The sequence below is a fragment of the Protopterus annectens genome, chromosome 8.part0 (assembly GCF_019279795.1).
Source record: "Protopterus annectens isolate FY-2018-M chromosome 8.part0, PAN1.0, whole genome shotgun sequence".
NCBI lineage: Eukaryota > Metazoa > Chordata > Ceratodontiformes > Protopteridae > Protopterus > Protopterus annectens.
Window position 1 is genome coordinate 1,860,193,417 of NC_056741.1, and position 20,732 is coordinate 1,860,214,148.

General features: G+C 43.1%; 1 protein-coding gene across 3 annotated transcripts in view; it reads right to left on the minus strand.

The window, feature by feature from the left end:
* The window catches only part of LOC122809683 (zinc finger protein 2 homolog), a 350,734-nt gene that overhangs the window by 206,255 nt on the left and 123,747 nt on the right, over positions 1–20,732 (minus strand). For 2 of the 3 annotated variants that reach the window (XM_044081358.1, XM_044081359.1), the window contains one exon: positions 13,512–13,610. In XM_044081358.1, coding sequence (XP_043937293.1) covers positions 13,512–13,610 — 99 coding nt within the window. The remainder of the gene's footprint in view (positions 1–13,511; positions 13,611–20,732) is intronic. The other variant, XM_044081360.1, reaches the window with a different exon arrangement.

Genomic DNA, 20,732 nt, shown 5'->3' on the forward strand with positions numbered 1-20,732 from the left:
GGGGAACTAGAACAATGTCATCTACCACAGTCTGTATACAGGCTAAGGTACATATCAACACTACACACACTGTTGGCTTTCACCATAGGTACACAGACCTCAGTACTGTACGAACATCCTCAGAATGTGCAGGCAATGTAATGTAATGTAACCCCTACTGTACATAACATGTGTAGCAGTCAGATATATCTGTGGCTTGTTCTCAGATATGATGCCACAAAGTATGGTGTACACCACATATGCACCACTTCATGCACAATATATGTACAAAGGTTGACAGAAGTGTGGCTGGGAGCACATACACAGGACCAATATTGACATGCTGCTGTGATGACCACATACATTTACTGTTGTTACAGGGATGTTGCAACATATGTCCTTTGAGGTATATGATGTCTGTAACTACCACAGCTTTCTCCATCTGCTGACTGCAATCCTCACACTACCTTCAGCAGTTGACAGCTAGATGCTCCGTGGGTGGCACATGCAGCCACAGACACAACACTGCTCAGGCTCCAGATGATCCTGCAGATGGTGATTCCCCATCAACATGGAACTAACATGGCAGGTATTGAGACATGTACATCAGCCATATCCACACAAACACTGTGAAAGCAACATTACTCCAAATGCAGTATAGCGGCACCTACAGGCTGTAGTCGGGACAGGCACATCCACCTTCCATTTGATGCACTGTTTCCACAGTGTATGTTGTTAGAGGTACACCGTAATCCATCTGGGATGCTGTTTGGCACACACCAGATCTAGTTCCTGCTCACACTGGGTGACAAGGGCAAACAACACCATGATATTCCTGGGTATTGGAGTGTGTTTCTATACAACTGGAGATGGGGATGTTACTACAGCTGTTTCACATGCAATCAGCTAGTGGAGGGCTACAATTCGTGCAGAGGCCATCAGCTGATCATGAGCATTACCTACATTACACATGCTGCTGCCTAAGCAAAGCAGGTGTAGGTCTCCACGTCCACCTAAGAGAGGTAGGGGATGCAGTCAGAGGCTAATACATGTCAGGGAGGGGTGGGTGGGTAAAATTGAGGCATGGTTGTGCACACACCTAGCAGCACAGGGTATCAAAACCCTGACGACTATGTAGCACTAGCACAGTCTGCTGCAATTATTAGATGTGCCACATGGGTTACCTGTTGTGGAGCACTCAGAACATATATGTGATGGGGAGTGACATCTGCAACAGGGATACAGTAGCTATATGGTAGGTGACATACATGTGCCTGTCGGCATGAACAGGTGACAGCAACAACATAGTCGCACTCTCACAAGGACACACACACACACACACACACTGACACACATGGCAGGGCCAGGTGTACATCTCATCGGTTGTGGGATTGCCACATCACTGTGCGGGTATCCCATGCACCACAGAGGTCGTACAGGGGCTGTAGGGCGAAGGGTATGGGAAGGTGTCTGACATCAGACAGCATGTGCAGTATGCCCATGGGGGTTGTAGGGAGTGTTGATGTGAACATCTGCAGCATGCAACACACACACACAAACACAAAGGGTGCCACTACTGACATGCATGTGTGCATGTCTGCACAGGTGGGTGGTGTTCCACTGCACCATACAGCTGTCCATGGCTAGGCAATGGGTGTACCTTGGCATCAGGCCACATGACAGTGGTCTGCATTGTGGTTCAGGGATATAGTGTCTGCATTTGCACACACAGGCGGGTACTGTATCCCCCATCCAGTCACCTGGGTGACTACTGTGTGTGGGCATTGCTTGCCATGTCTGTGTTCCTTTGTCCATGACATGGAGTGCGTCTGGGATGTGCACACCTCCCACATGCATGTACAGTGACATGTGGAACTGTACCTGGGGTGTCCGGCCCGTGTTGTGAACACAGATTATCATCGCTTTACCCTGCACCTACATGGTGTGCATGCTATTAGCATTCCTTGGTGTCAGTGGCATCTGTCCATATGGGCATGTTGTCATGCATGATATGTCTGTTGTGGGTCACATGGGATGGCACCATAGGTGGTGCAGTTGTCCATTGGAGAACATGGGGGAGGTGCACTGTTTGCATGTATGTGCATATTGGACAGATGGACTGGGTGTCATGCCCTCTGTGGCCCACCGCTGTCAATCCACAGTTACTATCGGTGGCCACTGTGCAGTGAACTACTCACGTACTGGCTGTTACCTAGGCATGTGTGTGTTTGACACATGGGATGAGAGTGTGCTCTGAGTAATACTGTGGTTGCTAACTGTGATTGCCTGGGTTTGATGTCACATGTCTGGGTATGGCTCTGCACCCTGGCCTGTCAGCCATACCACATGTGTTATCCCTGTACAGTGGACATTGTGATATATAGTATGGTCACCATATGGGAAAATGCAAAACCAGCTCCACATTGACCACAGGTGTCACACAGTCACAACCACCTGTACACAGGATACAGGTTACAAACATACTCACACACACACACACACACACACACACACACACACACACACACACACACACACACACACACACACACACTCACCTGTCATGTTTGGGAGTAGAACTCCAACCCAACTAGTGTATGACATTACAGCACTACACAGTTACAGTAAGCTCCACAGATATTATTGGGGTAGTCCTTGCCCATAAGTGTATTTCACACTGACTGACGTCAGCAGGATTGCCAAAGTAGGGCTTTGAAATGACTGCGAGAGACTAGCCTAAAATGCATTGCTCCCTACACAGACAGTGACACACACAATACATCCAGAACTGCCATTTGTGGGAATGGAACCCAAACACGCATCTATTTCACACTACAGCAGTACGCAGTTACAGCATGTGCTACGGAGATTACTGGGCTACAGCTCTCCCAGGGGAGTATTTCTAGGTGGGTGACATCAGCAGCCTTGCCAAAGGTGGGTATGTGAAATGTACGGGGTGTGCGTTACCTAAAAGCATTGCTCTCTACACAGTCAGACATGCACGCATACACACACAGTCGGCAGGTCTGGGGCTAGAACTCCCAACTAACTCCTTAATCACACTATGGCCATACGATGTTATGGGACGCGCTACGGAGATTACTCGGCTACGATCGTCCCAGAGGTGTATTTCAAGTTGAGTGACATCAGCAGCCTTCCCAAAGGAGAGTATTCGACTTGTAAGGGGTGTCAGTGGCCTAAAAAGCATTGCTCTCTACACAGTCAGTGATAGACAGACACGCACACACAGACACACAAACGCACAGTTGCCACATCTGGGGTTCGACCTCCTACATAACTACATTATCACACTACAGCAGTACACAGTTACAGCATGCGCTACGGAGATTACTGGGCTACAGCTCTCCAAGCTGAGTATTTCTAAGTGGGTGCCATCAGCAGCCTTGCCAAAGGAGCGTATTCGATTTGTAAGGGGTGTGGAGTGGCTTAAAAAGCATTGCTCTCTACACAGTCAGTGACAGACAGACATACACACACACACACACACACACACACACACACACACACACACACACACACACACACAAGCACAGTTGCTACATCTGGGGTTCGACCTCCTACCTAATTACATTATCACAATACAGCAGGACGCAGTTACAGCATGCGCTACGGAGATTACTGGGCTACAGCTCTCCCAGGGGAGTATTTCTAGGTGGGTGACACCAGCAGCCTTGCCAAAGGTGTGTATGTGAAATGTATGGGGTGTGTGTTACCTAAAAGCATTGCTCTCTACACAGTTAGACATGCACACATACACACACAGTCGGCCGGTCGGGGGCTACAACTCCGAACTAACTCCTTAATCACACTATAGTCATACAATGTTATGGGACATGCTAAGGAGATTACTCGGCTACGATTGTCCCAAAAGATGTATTTCAAGTTGCATGACATCAGCAGCCTTGTTAAAGGAGAGTATTCGACTTGTACGGAGTGGGAGTGCCTAAAAAGCATTGCTCTCTACACAGTCAGTCACAGACAGACACACACACAGCGACATACATATGCAGAGTTGCCACATCTTGGGTTCAATCTCCTACCTAACTACATTATCACACTACAGCAGTACGGAATTACAGCATGCGCTACGGAGATTACTGGGCTACAGCTCTCCCAGGGGAGTATTTCTAGGTGGGTGACATCAGCAGCCTTGCCAAAGGTGGGTATGTAAAATATACGGGGTGCGAGTTACTTAACTCTCTACACAGTGAGAGAATGACACGCACTCACACACACAGTTGCCATGGCTGGAGTTAGAACTCCTACCTAATTAGTCTATCACACTACAGCAGTACGCAGCTATGGGATGCGCCACAGAGATTACTGGCCTACAACTCTCCCAAAGGTATATGACACATTGGATAACCTCAGCAGGCTTGTCAGGGTACTACTATGGGGTGGCCAGTGTGTGCACGGCGCATACACCATTCATGTAGGGGTGACACGCCACAGGCTGCCACACACGGGGTCATATATTACAGGTGCGAGTCTAGGGCAACTAGCTGACTATGTCCTTGTACAGCCATGTTGCACAGCTGGCACTTGGACCACATAGTCTGTGGTGTTGACAGGTACTGGTCACTAGTAACTGCAGTGTGTGACATCTGCAATTGATGTGTTTGGGGCCCTTTGGCTGTGTGCTCAGTGGGTCCGGCTTGGATGGCTCCTTGTCACAGTCACCCTCTTCCACATATCTATATCCATCTACCTTTGGCATATTATGGTGTGTTGTCCTTACATATATGTCTGTATTCCTATCCACTGTGTGTGTAAGGCATGAGTGGTGCATACTGACATGTGTCTGCAGTAACTATTGCAACCGCTGGATATGTCTGGTCCACTGGTATTTGCATACATGGCCTTCATGTGTTTTTGTGTGTGAGCATGCCCAGTATGACCTTTCAGTATGTTGATGACTGACACTGCCTTCATTACTCTAAGTGTGTGAGCATGCCTAGTAAGGCCGTCTGTTATGCATGTGTGGAGCACGTCCGGTGGTTTGTACTGCACAGCTGACCTTTGTGTTGTACAACAGATAGCATGCTGTGTCTGCAGGGTATCCACCGATCATTTGGCAATGACTGTTGCAACATGTCTGCATAGCGAGGGATACACCTGACTATTTCTATGTTTCTACACAGGAGTGGGAGGGGGGCGCACCTGACTGTTACTGTAGTTCTATGTGAGGTAGGGGGACATACTTGACAGTTGTACACATTTGCTAGGACTGTACTGGTATGTCCTGTAGTCCGATTCTGTCAGTGGTCTTATCCAGCATGCTGGCTACGCCATACTGGTGTACTTCCATTTCTATCGTTTGACTGCATACACATTGGTTTCAAACTTCCTAGCTGTCACAACTGACATCCCACTACCTGGCCTGCTGTGGTCTGTCCATGTGGGCTTGGGTGGGGGGGGTCAGCCATACCCCTCATTCAGAGGCAATTGTTTGTGTTTGTCTACACCTGTCCTGCTGGCTGTGACTGTTGTTGGGTAAGTGACCCCCCCCTCCTGACTGGCATGTGAGAGTCACTTATGCTGTGGGTGTCCCAGTATTGTGGGTGGTGCTGCAGGGCTACCTATGTCGGGTGCACGTAGTACACTGCCTACGCATGGTTAGACACAGGTAGTGTAATATTTGGCATCCCTTTTACTGTATGTGAGAGTCAGAGAGGGGTGCTATTCCCTGGGTCCCTCCCATGTCAGTGTATTTGCTATGCGTTGCCTCTTTGCCAGGGCCAGGGCATACTGGGCATGCCTCCTTCTGCCTACTGGGGCAGGCTCAGGTTGTTTCTCCTCCAAGTCACTCTGTGCCTGTGCAGGCCTTGGCATTGGTGGGGGGCTATAAAACCCTTCCCCTTGCTGCTCCTGCTGCAGATGTTTCACAGGACCATATTGTGTAGCATGGCACATACAAAGACGATTTGGGTACATGTAGTTGGTGAGTAGTGCAAGGCTCCACCGGATGTGCCCAAGCACCGGAAGCGTGACTTGAGCATCCCAAACACACTCTCTATTATGATTGTTGTTTGTGAGTGTGCCTCATTATGGAATTCTTGTTCGGGTGTGTGTGTGTTTCTGATGGGTGTCAGCCACAACTCCAGGGCGTATCCAGCATCCCCCACTTGGTGACCATGTGAGATGTCCCCATTGGCAAATTTCTGATACAGCTGCGTCAGATGCCAGATGTGGGAATCGTGATAACTCCCAGGGCAGCCAGCATGCATGTTCAGTATTATGCCCTGGGCATCGCACACGACCTGGCAGTTGATGGAGGGGAAGCCCTTGCAGTTGATGTAAACCATACCCTGCTCACCGGGTGGTGCTCTGATGCGTATGTGCATGCAGTCTATTGCACCCACTACCTCAGGGTATTCTGCTATTTGGTGGAAGAGACGCATACTGCTGGCCAACGCTTCACGGGTGAGGGGGAAATATACGTGCTCACTGACATGTACTGCCATGGCATCCAGGCACTGGTGGAGTACCCTGGATGCTGATGCCTGTGAGATCCCCATCATATTCCCAGTTGGCCTTTGGAAGGTACTTGCAGCTAGTATTCTTAGGCCTACACATACATTCGTTTCCACTGGGATGGGTTCCCCTTGGTTAGTTCTGTGTCGGGCGTGGCCGGCACAGCTCAACAATCTGCTGTAGGAGGTCCCTGTCCACCCTATAACGCTCCACTATCTCCAGCTCATGTAGCCCTTGGTAGGTGACCCTGGGTCTGTACACTCTTCTCTGTCTCCTCACTGTGGGTTTGTCGGCAGCATTTCCATCCTCACCACCCTCAGCCTCTTCTACAAGTTGTATGATAACTATTGCAGCCCCTAACATTTTGCTGTTGTGAGTGTTAAAAGTTCCTCGCTTGTTTATACTGGTGGTGCAGGGTGTGGGAAAAACCAGAGTGGTAGGTGTTTGCATAGTTTACAGTGGCGTTCTGGGTTGGGGTTGTGTGCTGCCTGTGTAATTGGTTGGTTCCGATCTGTTTCACCTGGCAGCGAACCTAGTACCCCTTGATTAACTTCCTACTGCTGCTTTCCTTTCCCATTGTCCTTCTGATAAATCCTGGGGGTGCGCCGTGCAATCGGTGTACTGCAATGTGCACACCGCTACTATTTCCTGGGTTCACTTCCTTTATCTTCCTGTAGATCCCAATGCGCACACCCGCTTACACTGTGTCGTATGTGCTGGGCAGGTTTAGACACACCACCTTTGCTGTGCTAAGCTGGATGCAACCCTGAGCCATAGGGCTCCTATCCGCTGACAGTATGCCTGACACTCCCGCACATGATGTCACCTACCTCCTAGTCTTGCACTCAGCTATCCATACTCATACACTGTTCAGACCTGCCTCACATGCTGGAGAAAACCAGGATTCACTATCCTTCCCCTCATTTGCATAGAATTGCCTACTAATGCATAGTTACAAGTGTCACACTGTGCCTCCCCCCTTAGCAAGCACTACTCACTGGCCAGGTTGTCTTTTGCCTGCCAGTGACTTGCATGGTGGTATACTGATTTTAGTTAGACTGTTGTTTTTAGGTTTATTTTCTTATTTCCCCACCGGTCCCATTTGAGCGCTGCTGCCCTATGCTTCAACGGACGTGATTGGCGGACATATCATAAAAGTTGTATTTTGTACATTTGGCATTGTTTGCAATGCCAATGGCCTTCTACTTGGCCACTGGCATGCTTCCTCAATGCTATGCAGCCTTTATTTGGTGCGGTCATAGCTCTGTTTTGCAGTTTGCAGTGCCGTACTCAGTTACTAACGGAGTACATTTCTGCATATTACGCTAGTCCTGCATGCCATGATTCCTGCTTCCTGGATGGCAAGTTTACCTCATTTGCATGGTTTTCACCTGCAAATGGGGTGATTTGCATACAGTGGCTGGGGACATGCAGCACTAATGCTACAGCGCTCGCACACATCAAACGTGCATATACGTGAATCGCTCGGCCGCCATATTGGCAAAATTTCATCTAACACTAATCATGCACGCCGTGCAAGCTTTTGAGAATCCGGGGGATATTCCTGGACTGTGTAATAGAGTGGTTCTGGTCGACAATACAAAAAGAAACATTAAATAAACTAAGAGATAAAAGGGGATATGATAATATTTACTTACTATGGAAAATATTAGAAAAGGAAAAAGAAAAGAAAGTTACTATGGAAGAGGAGATGATTTGCTTAGCAAGAAATGGGATCTGTCCCCCATATCATTAAATAAGGGTTGATGCAGATTTGCATACACTGAAGAAAAGAAAAACAATGAAGGAATATTTTATAATCCTATTCATACAAATGTAAATACAAGTTTTTTTGTGTAATCATTGGTTATTGAAATTTATTTTCTATGAAGTACAGAGCCCAAATTTTTTAAGATAAGTGCTGTAAATTACTACTGACTTTGGCAAATGTAACCTTTATTTTATGTCTCATCTGAAGGATGGTACCTCAGAAGTGCTCCCCTTACACTCCACTACACTGTATGTAAGAGTACAGGAATGGAATAAAACCCACACCCTTCTGACCTTCCAGCATCAAAGTAAGTGCACCTCCTGTTTAGTCACTCGCATTGGTAAGGATGACATTATACCAAACAGCTAAAGGAAGAGGTACACAGACCACAACTTAAAATGGGTGAGGCCAAAACACAAAACAAGAATTAGCACCCTTGCAAATTAACCCTAACTTCAGTAACGAACTAGTACAGTCACACAACACAAAAAAGATAGTTGCGCAGCAATGACTTGTGTGAGAGTCTCTGGGCAGAAGAAAGGAAGACTGCTAAAGGACGTGACCAAAAAGGGGAGATTCAATTTCATGAGAACTCAGTTAATTTGCAGACTGCTGTCCCTTTAGCTGCCAATTTTTCCAAACACTCCTTGTGAATTGTTAGATTATGCTTTAGGTATGAGTGTCTGCAATTCTTTAATACAGTTCAGTTCTTTTCTTCCATAAGATTCCATTTTATAACCCAAACTTGTAACTTCTCAGATGTAGAACAAACATGTAATGGAATATCCTAACCACATCAGTCCCCATAACACAAACAGAAGTAAGAAAATATACAACAGCTCCACAATACATTCAATTAATACTGGTAGCTTCAAGGGAATAATTCTCCCTTTCTCCAGAGATCTATGAATTAACAGTGGGGATGCTGGGCCTTTCCCACAGCACCACCAAAACACAGCTTTCTTGTTACCAGTCAATCATGCAAAAGTATACTAGAATATGATACATTTTCACAACAAAATAAAAACAAGTCAACAAAATTGAGCTTACCAATAACTGCCATCAAGAACTGACAGTAAACAGTACTGTAAACAGACTTTACAAGGTCATACAATTTAATGCCAATGGAGTACATACTGACAGTGAATATAAAAAAAAGTATGCCTTCTGCCTTGCAAGGAGTCAAAGTAATTTAAAATTATGTGAATGATGACAAATAATTGTGATAAATGAAATAAAAGAAAAAAATGGAGTGCAAATGCCTTAAGATGGGAGATGGAAGAAATGTGCTTTTCAATACCACCACATAATGAGATAGGAAATATTTGCCAATTAAAAAAAAAAACACTGTGCTTTATGGAGTAGACAGGATAAGAAAAAATATTTTTCTGACAGCAATTTGAACCTTTATCCAACCCTTCATGTACATTACTTCTGTGTGCAGTGCAGGCAAGTCTTCTTATTTATTTTGAGACATAATTCCTTCTATTTATCTGGAAATGGTGTAGTAGGACATTTTTATGAATCTTTCCAACATTCATTATTAGGTCTGTCTAAATACATTCGAATGAGAAACAGCAAGTCCATAAAGAGCTAAGGAACTTTGTTAGTATAACACACTCATTCTACATCATATACACATGCTAAATATCTGTTCAGACTACACTAATGGATGGGCATGAGAACCCAAGTATCTGGAATAGGATGAAAACATTGCTAGCAAATGGGTCATAAAAATTTAAATGCAAATGAATATTTATAGGACTGTAAGAAAAAATTTACATGGATATTTCCAGGCAAAAATCCCCAGTTGGGATTACAAGTTATTACCAAATGGAGTGGCATCAATTCTGGTTAAACATTTTAGATCATGATTTGGAAATATTTTTAAAAGTACTTATCAATGAAGGCACATGTCTGGAAATGCATGGTGTAATACAGAGAGGTAATGGTTATGAAAGGATAGTGGATATTTTTGTTATAAGTAATATAGTTGTTGAAGGTGCAAACCATTCTATTTCAGGAAGTTAAACTCAGTAAGACTCTGAAGGATGGATTCATAAAGGATACCACAAACACTACATTATGTGTACACTTAGTGCAACATTCCTGAGTGAAAAGACAGCACAAGCATTGTGGCAAGGCTGCTCTTGAATTCAGACATTTGACAGTATTTAGGAACCACTGGTCATTTGCTATGGTTCTAGAAGGCATTGCTGACACGGAGACCCCACACCCCTCCCAATGTGCAGCCCCAGACTGCAGTTAGAAAAAAAAGCATTGGGCTAATGAAGTCACACTCCAAGGTGACTCAGCACAGGAGTCATCTTTTTCCCTTTGCCAGGTGTGGAACATGAAAAGCAGAAGTGTGTAGGGATCATTAAGGAGGTCACCCAGGAGACTTTGAGAAAGTTGTCCAAAAAGTACCCCCTCTTAATCTGGGCATGTAGAACACCATTTCCGAGTTTTTGTTTAAGGGAGGATAGTCAATGTTACAAAGTAAATTTTGGGCTTAAGGTCACAAAACATCCCACTTGAGAGCATTATTCCAACCATTCTAGGCTTGTATATCTGAACTGTGAAGAAAACAGCAAACTGCATTCTAAATTCTTTCAATGTTTTTGAAATTCTAATGCCAAATGGGAGTTTATTTAAAGCCCTGTCTAACTGTGTCTGGAAGAAGCTGCCTTTTAGGACAGTATAACATCTATCCATAAACTACACCCAGTTTGTTTCTTGTTCCCAAGTCATGTTTCAGGAACTTCACTGCATAGTAGGTAAATAAAACTGGAGAAATGCACAATATGAATTATTCTCATGGACTTAAATAGAAGAACTAGAACATCTTTTTGTCTGAAAATTACTGTTCTGTTCTTGGAATTGTTTTCATTGCTCAAAAGCACTTCTTGACAATTTGGTTTACATTACTGTCAAAGCTCAATTACTCCGTTGCCGATCCACCATGACTACCAGGTCCTCGATTTCAGTTTGAGATGATAATATATCATCACTAATGCAATATATCTAACTCTTATCAGGTAGGACAGTGATGTGCAGAATATGACACTTACTGCAGTTAAATTTTATATTTCTATTTGCCTAAGTAAAGAGTTTACTAAGATACTCTTGTAGTTTCTGGTATTGAGGGAACAGTGACATCATCTGCAAACTATTCTATTTTCAGCCACTGGGGTAGTGACCATGAACACATTAAAAAAGTCCCATCATTGAACTCTGTGGTGCTCCCCTTTTGACAGTTGGGTATACTATTTTTAATTGTGACTTGGGATTCTCATTTGATCACCCAGCTATTTCTCTTATTACATATGAGTTTATTTCCCATCACTAAATTGTGCATTGCTGTTAAATGGGATATCAATTTATATGCCTTTCCTCCATGCCATTAGTTACTAAGTGGTCATGCATATTCTCAAAATCAAACAGTCTCACAAATACCAGAACCAGAGTTTGAACCTCCACTCGGAAATAAATAGGACAAGGTGGGAGAGAGAGAGAGAGAGACAGAGAGAAAGATAGGTTTGTCATGTAGTTCCGCTGTTTTCTGGAACTGATTCCTCCTCAGATGGTGATAAAATATCTCAATTGAAATGACACCTGGATGCTTGGATGGGCAGTCATAAATTCAGACCAGGCATGATGGACACAGACCTGCTCACTGGAGAATGTACAGCCTAATGGTCTGCAAAACTCACCTGCCTCGAATATTACTATAATTGCTACCACCCTAGTGGTGGCATAGCAAGTAAGAAACTTCTCCTTTTAATGACTCCTGGTGGCATGATTAAACTGCTGGCACTTAAAGCAGTGTTTCACTCCATGTTTCTCTCTAAGATCTCAAACGCAGTGAGAGTGCAGGTCTTGTCTACTAGTTTGATACCCAGGGCTACATTTATCAGGTTTGTGCTACAGTAACAAACATGGTAAATTTTCAGTTATTTGCATCGTGATCAAGACTCCAACAATGCGATGGGTGGGAAAGAAATGTCACGTTCATAGACTGGACGAGATTATATAGTTAACTCATGGAATCACAGCATGTGCCACCAACTCATGGAATCACAGCATGTGCCACCCACTCATGGAATCACAGCATGTGCCACCCACTCATGGAATCACAGCATGTGCCACTAACTCATGGAATCATAGCATGTGTCACCAACTCATGGAATCACAGCATGTGCCACCAACTCATGGAATCAGAGCATGTGCCACCCACTCATGGAAACACAGCATGTGCCACCCCCAAGCATACGATCTTTCTTGAGAGAATGGACTACACTGTAGAACCCATCACGGAGTTGCTTTGATGTTAAATCTATTTTATTTTATTTTGCCAATGAAGTCCTAACAAAGTCAGAGGCCCTTTTTTTCAGGAGGACCTGAAGGTGAAAATCTCCAAGATTATATGTCTAAATCGAGACAGGCACATATATGTGGTCTTCATGCCAACAGTATGTAAGGTACATGAAAAACAAGAATAAACAAGCTGTGGAAAAATAAACAAATAAAACAACAAACAAACAGAAATGTAGCTAAATTATTTCACTAGCTTAAAATACTGCATAGTCCTTCTCTAAGGAAGTGAACATTTAATATAGCAGTGAAAAAGTACAGTTGTGGGAGCATATTCACCGTAACTGTGCATGCTTGAATAAGGTTACTACTGCAGTATAATTCATTAATGACAGGCCACAGGTTGATGCCAGTTCTAATTCCACAGTTTTCAGACTTCCCCAGTGTGCATTCGTGCTCCCCTCCAGCCAAATACACTGGCTGATGCACAGCTTCTAAGAAAGAGCAGATCATGTGATTTTCAGTTCATCTGTAGCTGCATGTTCAACTAGCAAGTGTGTCCTGTGCTAAGGGCCCAGCTAAATGGCACCTATCCCTGGGCTTTAGATGCCTGCCATTGCTGCAATAACAAAAAGTGATGCTGTTGGTCATTCACTTACATGGTGTTTGCTCTGAGATATGCCTGCCCTGCTTGTACTCTGCTTGGATATGCATCCTCCACAGGTCCACTATATGTCAGAAGTTTTGTGAATATCACTGCTGTATAGTCAGTGATCAGGCACACAGTTCACAGATTTGATACAGCACTTGCCACATGTCTTATCTATACCCAAGTTTCAGTCAGCCACTAATTTGGTACATGTGATGATTAATGACTTTTCTAAATACAGGCTACATAATTTTCTGCATCAAAATTACAAAAAGTGATATCAGTTCAAAAAAGACTACTCACCAGCTAGTATACTCGGTGTTTTGAATGGTAACAGTCGAGAACGACGAGGTGGCGGTGGCTGATCTTGTTCTGCAGGGTCCTGGTCATCCTCCATACTATCTGTCAGAAAAAACAAAGCAATAAATGCTTTTGGATGAGATAGGTGTTGCACATCTGTGATGTAAACTAACTTTTAAAGCACATCAGTGCAAACCCCACTCACACCTACACTTAAAACGGTTGCATCTCAAATTAGTACACAATACAGCAAACGTATCCAAATGTAGGTTGCCTCTTTAATCACCGACCAGCATATATTTAAAAAAACTTTATTGTGAGCTCTTTCGAAGGGATCTGTGTCCCAACTTCATCAGACAAAAGTTCAACAATTCTCACATACCTTATATATCCCTTATTTCAAAGTTAATTGATTATTCAATTATTCATTCATCTAACAAACGACTAAAAAATCCTTATCTAAAAGTAAGGCTGCAACACTAAATGTTATAAAAAACATTTTGCTTTTGTAAGCAAACAACCTGTTACCAATTCTATACATATATCTTAATAACTTGTGTAAAGCATTTGAATAGAAAAGTTTGTAAAACATTAACTTATTAAGTTAATAAAAAACATATATATAGTATGAGTATACATATATGTGCTCTATATAAATAAATTAATTAAATTAATAAATACATTAAGGATACATAAGAAATAACATTAATATGATTAAATAGTGTGTAATTACTTTAAAACTGAACAAAAATGTTATTAAAATACCCACACATCATCTACATAAAGCCTTAAGCTTTAAGATACTTTTAATTGAAACATGCTCATTTAACCCAGGAAGAATGTATGCAGAAGTTCTTATCTGCCAAAGTAGTTCCTGTTCCTCTAATATTAGCTGCTACGGTCCCCCTCTCGGGTCAAATTGAATTTGTTGTAGCACTGCAAAAGCAAACCTATGGGTTGGATGCTCTACTATGTGCCTTGCCAAGGCATTATTACTATCAGCCTTACCTATGCTGTATTGGTGTTCATATATTCTTTGTTTTAGCTTTCGTTCAGTTTTCCCAATGTAATAAGAGGGAGATATGTCGTAGCATAAACTACTCCTTTAGAGTCACAATTATATCTATCATTAATTCTATATATTCTATCCTTTATCTTCATGGAGGTCCCTGTTTTGATAAACTTGCACTGTGGGCAAGCCCCACATCTCCTCATACCCAGTGAGTCACGTTGTGTATTGTTGACCAGTCTATTGCTATTTCATTCCAATATACTTTTTAGGTTCAATCCTCTCCTATATGTAAAACCTGGTCTAATACCCAACATTTTACTAATCATTTGATCCTCTAAAATAATTGCCCAGTTCTTAATAAGAATTTCTCTCATTTTCATAAAATCTAAGGAGAAGGTGAACATAAAATTCAAGTTCTGATTCATCATTCTTCTCAATGGCTCCCCACTTTGTGTATCACTTTGAACCGATAAATCAGTACTATTGTTGTTAACATTGCTTGAAAGAAGGGGCTTAAAGTGCCCTGACTCCCTCTTTACATTCACTTCAAGAGAGATATCAATCAAGAGTCTATCAGGATAGCCTCTTCTCAAAAACATAGATTTTAATTTTTCACATTCTTCATAGAAATCCGTGTCATCCGACACCATTCTTGCTGCCCTTACCAACTGGCCCTTAACTACTGCCTTCTTCTGGTGGTAAGGATGATTACTTGAAAAGTGTAAAAATGCGTTAGAATAAGTGGGTTTTCTATAAATTGAACTCGTATATTGTCGCTTAACCATATCCTTAGTTACCTTTACATCTAAATATGTAAAATGATCTGTGCCCACATTATATGTAAACTCAAGGAAATCTGTCATAGCTGTGATGCTTGTTACAAAATTATGTATAAGTTCTGCCTCCCCCCTCCAAATGAGACACATATCATCCCGGTATATAGTGTACCATAGTACATTCTCCTGAAACATATTATTTCCAAATAAATAAGTTTGTTCCCAATGTGCCATAGCGCTATTGGCAAAACTTGCTCCACAGGGTGAACCCATTGTCACACCAGTATTTTGTAAAAAGATTTCCTTATTAAACATAATGTAGTTATTTGATAAAACTAAATCAAGCAACATCTCAACCAAATATACCTTGTTGTCTTCTGCCTTTTTGTAAAGCATAAACTCCCTTGTCCATGCTATCCCTATCGACTGCGGGATGACCGTATACAAATCCTTTACATCAATGGTTAAAAAAATATAATTATCATTGTATTCAAGTTTGTTGATGTTTTCCAAAAAGCTCCAAGAATCCCGACATATCTGTGGCTCATCACTAATCAAAGGTTTCAAAACATTATCGATAAGTTTGACACATGCATATGTTATGGAGCCTCTTCCATCCACAATAGGTCTGAATGGTGGATCCAAAAGACCTTTATGTAACTTTGGAGTGCCAAATATTGTCGGGATTCTAGGAGCCGACATTGACAAGTACTGAAACATGTCTATGTCTATGTACCCTTCCAAAAACAAGTCATCCAACACTCCTTTAATTCTTTTATAAGCTATGTTGACCTCATTCACACTAGCATGGGTATATGCATCCGAAGCAAGATAGTGACATATCTTTCTTTCATATTCTATTTGGTCCATAAAAACTAGACCCCCTCCCTTATCAGGTTTCATGACACTAATGTTGCACTGGTTCAATAACCTTTTAAAATCCATTTCTTCTTCACAGGTGTTGATGATACAAGATTGCCTTCTATCCCTCACGTCTGACAACATTCTTAAATCGATTTCACACATTTTCTCAAACATGCCTTAAGTGGGGGATTAAATACACTGGATACCCTTAATGTGTTGTTTAGAGAGGAATTAGCTCCCATTAACACTGCTAAGTTTAGTTTACGTACATACAACTTAAGGTCAAAGTACAGTTTTGTACCTACCATAAATGTAGATGTTCGAAGATCCACATTGCTGCAGTCCTTACACTTGGGTAGTCCGCTGTCCTCGGTCGGCCCGAATATCAAAGTATAAGGCTGACGTCGGTCAAGGCACATTAGACTGACATCAGGACGTCAGGGTACAAATGCGCATGACCGACGTCATATCCTCAGTCTTTTCTTGCCCCAGATGTCAGAAGACCCTAAAAGAAAGGTCAAAACCAAAAGACAGCAAACAACCAACCAACCACCCTTGCACTAATAATATGTACAATATATACAATATACACAAAATTTACAACCCAACCCACACAACCGCCTCTAACTACAGAGGGGAAGGAGGGAGGGTAAATTGGACTGCAGCAATGTGGATCTTCGAACATCTACATTTATGGTAGGTACAAAACTGTACTATGTTCTTCATCTCACATTGCTGCAGTCCTTACACTTGGGTAGAATCCCAAAGCAGAGGTAAGGGAGGATGGCAAAACTATAAAGAAGCAGGAGCTGCCAAAATGCCCTGTAAAATAGCAGTGGCAAAACCAGCCCTAGATTTAGAGTAAAGTGGAAGGTGATAATGCTTAGAGAAAGTATGCACTGAACTCCAAGTAGCCACCCCCCTTAAAAAAGCTGTCGAAGTGGCAGTAGCCCTAGTGGAATGAGGCCTAATCCCAGCTGGAATCTCCTTGCCATGATGGGAATAACAGAAAGCAATGCAAAACCCAATCCACTTAGAAATAGTTTGTTTTGACACAGGCTTGCCCTGAGAACTCAAAGCAAAAGAAACAAATAACTGCTGAGACTGCCTGAACCCTTTAGTTCTGCTCAAATAATATCGCAACTGCCTGTGTACATCTAAAGTGTGCAAAATCTTTTCCCCTTTATTTTGGGGATTTGCATAAAAAGTAGGCAAATGAATAGTTTGGTTTAAAGCCACACTAGAAACCACTTTAGGCATAAAGGAAGGATTAGTACGCAAAGATACCCTATCCTTATGGAAAATTAAGAAAGGCTCAACCGCCATAAGGGCCTGCAATTCAGAAACCCTTCTTGCAGAGGTAATGGCCAACAAAAAGCAGTCTTCCATGATAAATATTTAAACTGTAGTAGCTGCAGGCTCAAAAGGTTGTAGAGTGAGTTTCTCCAACACAAAATTGAGATCCCAAGCAGGAGTAGGAGCTCTACGTGGGGGTCGTATATTCTTTGCCCCTCTAAGAAATTGCTTGAACAAAGGATGAGAAAACAATGGTGGGTCACAATCATAGTGAGCCGAAATTGCTGCAGCATGAACCTTAATAGAAGAGAAGGACAAACCTTTGTCCAGTAACTCAGTAAGATATTGAAGAGCCACACTTAAATTAGGCTCAGAAACATCAAAATCCTTTGCTGCACTCCAAAATAAAAATCTCTTCCATTTATCTGCGTACACTTTCCTTGTACTAGGCCTTCTAGCTTCCAAAATAACATTCCTTGTACTAGGCCTTCTAGCTTCCAAAATAACATTCAAAACTTGCTGTGGAAGTTGAGACCCTCTATGGTTCAAAACAGAATATGCCAGGCTGTTAGGTGAAGAGAGTGAAGCTTGACATTGAGTAAATGACTGTCCTCCTGAGACAACAGGTGTGGAATCGAAGGCAAAGGCCATGGAGGCTCCCGTACCAGACTTCTCAGTAATGGGTACCAGTGCTGTCGAGGCCAATCTGGAGCTATTAAAATCATCTTTGGCTTGTCCTGTCTGACCTTTAGAAGTACCTTTGGGAGGAGAGGCAGAGGTGGAAAGGCATACACATGAAGACTGCTCCAATTGAAAGAAAGAGCATCCACTTTCCAAGCTGTGGGATGAAACCTTTTCGTGCAAAACTTTGGCAGCTGGTGGTTTAGTGGAGAAGCGAACAGATCTATGTCTGGAGTTCCCCATGACACTGTCAATTTCTGAAATACATGAGGATCCAATTTCCACTCGTGGGGATCCATAATTGCCTGCTCAACACATCTGCTAAGGAGTTCTGTGCTCGGCAGAAACCTTGCCTGAAGATTTAGCTGTAAACTGAGAGCAGTCTCCCACAAAATCATTGCTTGCCTGCATAGAGGATAAGAATGTGTTCCCCTTGCTTGTTGATGTACCACATGACAGTTGTGTTGTCTGTTAGAATCAACACCTGCCCTGGAAGAAGTAAATCCTTGAAAGCTATTAATGCAAACTGGACTGCTAACATCTCCTTCAAGTTGATATGTAGATGTTGTAGTCTGGCAGGCCACTTGTCTTGTATCCACTTTCCATTTAGATGAGCTCCCCAAGCTTTGTCTGAGGCATCTGTCGTTAGAATCTGACTCGCCTCTGGCCGGATGACAGAGAGTCCCTTGTTTAGGTGACATTCCTGAGCCCACCACAAAAATTCCTTTTGAATGCAAGGTATTATTTGAATGACAGTGTCCAGATCCTGGCAGTGCTGTGTCCATACGTTTTTGAGATACCATTGTAACTTCCTCATATGCAGTTTGGCATTGGGAAGCACCAGAATACAAGATGCCATGAACCCCAAGGCTTGAAGGACTGTCCTTGCAGTCAGCCTGGACTGATGAGACAATTGATGAAAGTAAAGGGAAAGATTCTTTTGTTTGTCCGGGGTCAAAAGGCCATCTGGGATGCTGTATTCAGTCTTACACCCAGAAAGCACATGTCCTGAGAGGGTACTAGACTGGACTTTATTTCGTTCACAGAATACCCCAGGCATCTTAGCACTGCTATCACATATTCCAAATGATGAAGAAGCTCGTCCTTCCTTGAGCCAGAATCAGGCAATCGTCCAAATAAGGATAGATCTGTATTCCTTTTAGCCTGAAGAAAGCTATCACTGGAGCCAGAACTTTCGTGAACACTCTGAAAGCAGTAGGTAAGGCAAAGGTCAATGCTGAGAACTGATAATGACAAGTCCCAGCCAGCAGATACTTCCTGCAACTCAGTCTGATAGGAACATGAAGGTAAGCCTCCTTGAGATCCAAAGTAACCATCCAATGATCTTTGCCCAGCAGAGGTAAAAGCTGTTGTAACGTCAACATTTTGAACTTGGGAATGTCCAGATAAGTGTTGAGGATAGATAAATCCAAAATTGGTCTCCACGTGTTCCCCTTCTTTGGTACTAGGAATAGGCGAGAATAAAATCCTAGGCCCACTTCTGGCATAGGGACCGGCTGTATGGCCCCTATTTGAAGTAACAGAGAAATTTGTTTGTGAGCCTCTATTCTTTGCTGAGGAGGAACGTCTGGCATGCCTTTGAAAGGAGGCAAGGTATGGAAATAAAACCTGTAACCTTGGTGTATGATATCCAATACCCATCTGTCTTGGGTAATTAAACTCCAATTTTCCTTGAAAAGTGCCAACCTTCCTCCCAAAGGTGCTGCCAGGCAGAAGGCTCTGGCAGCTGAAAAGGTAGGTCATTGGGTCTGTTTACGAAAGGACTGACCCCTGCCCTCACCGAAGACTGTGCAGGTGAACTCCCTGTTCTAGGCCTGAAAGAGCCCTGAGCTCTGCCCCTACCACGTCTAGATCTACCCCTAGACTGGGAATCATAAGAAGGATCGTCCACCCCTTGGTAGGCCAATTTCTACTAAACTTGGAGGCTGAACCTGCAAAAATCTTTAACAGTCTGCATAGACTTAGCCTTGTCTTCCATTTTCTTTAAGACTGCCTCAACAGGTGAACCAAACAACACATCAGATTGTAAAGGAGCATCTAAAATCCTTGTCTTAACATGGTCAGATAAATTCTGATCCCTCAGCCAGGCGTGCCTGCGAAGAACTGACCCAGTGGCAGCCACCCTAGGCGAGGCCTGTACAGCATCAAAACCACATTGCAAAGAATGCTTACCCACCTGTTCAGAAACATGTACTAAATCTTGTAACTCTTTACACTCAATACCTTCCAGAGCATCTACCTTAGACTTCAATTGAGAAAGTAGATAGTTTTGGTATTTCAACATGTGAAACTGGCAATTCAAAGCCCTCATAGCTAGGGTGGAAGAAGTATAGACTTTCTTTCCCCATCTATCCAAAGCCCTGGCCTCTTTATCTGGAGGAACCGGATTTTTAACAACAGAAGCCTTAACACCCTTAGGCCCCTGACTAACAGTTTCTGGGTCCGCCCTAGGACTCTTAAAAGATACTTATGAGCTTCAGGCACCCTGTAATACCTATCCGGTTTAACAGGAGCAGGAGGCAAAGAATCAGGATTAAGAGAAGCCTCTGCAAACACATCTTCCACAACATCCAG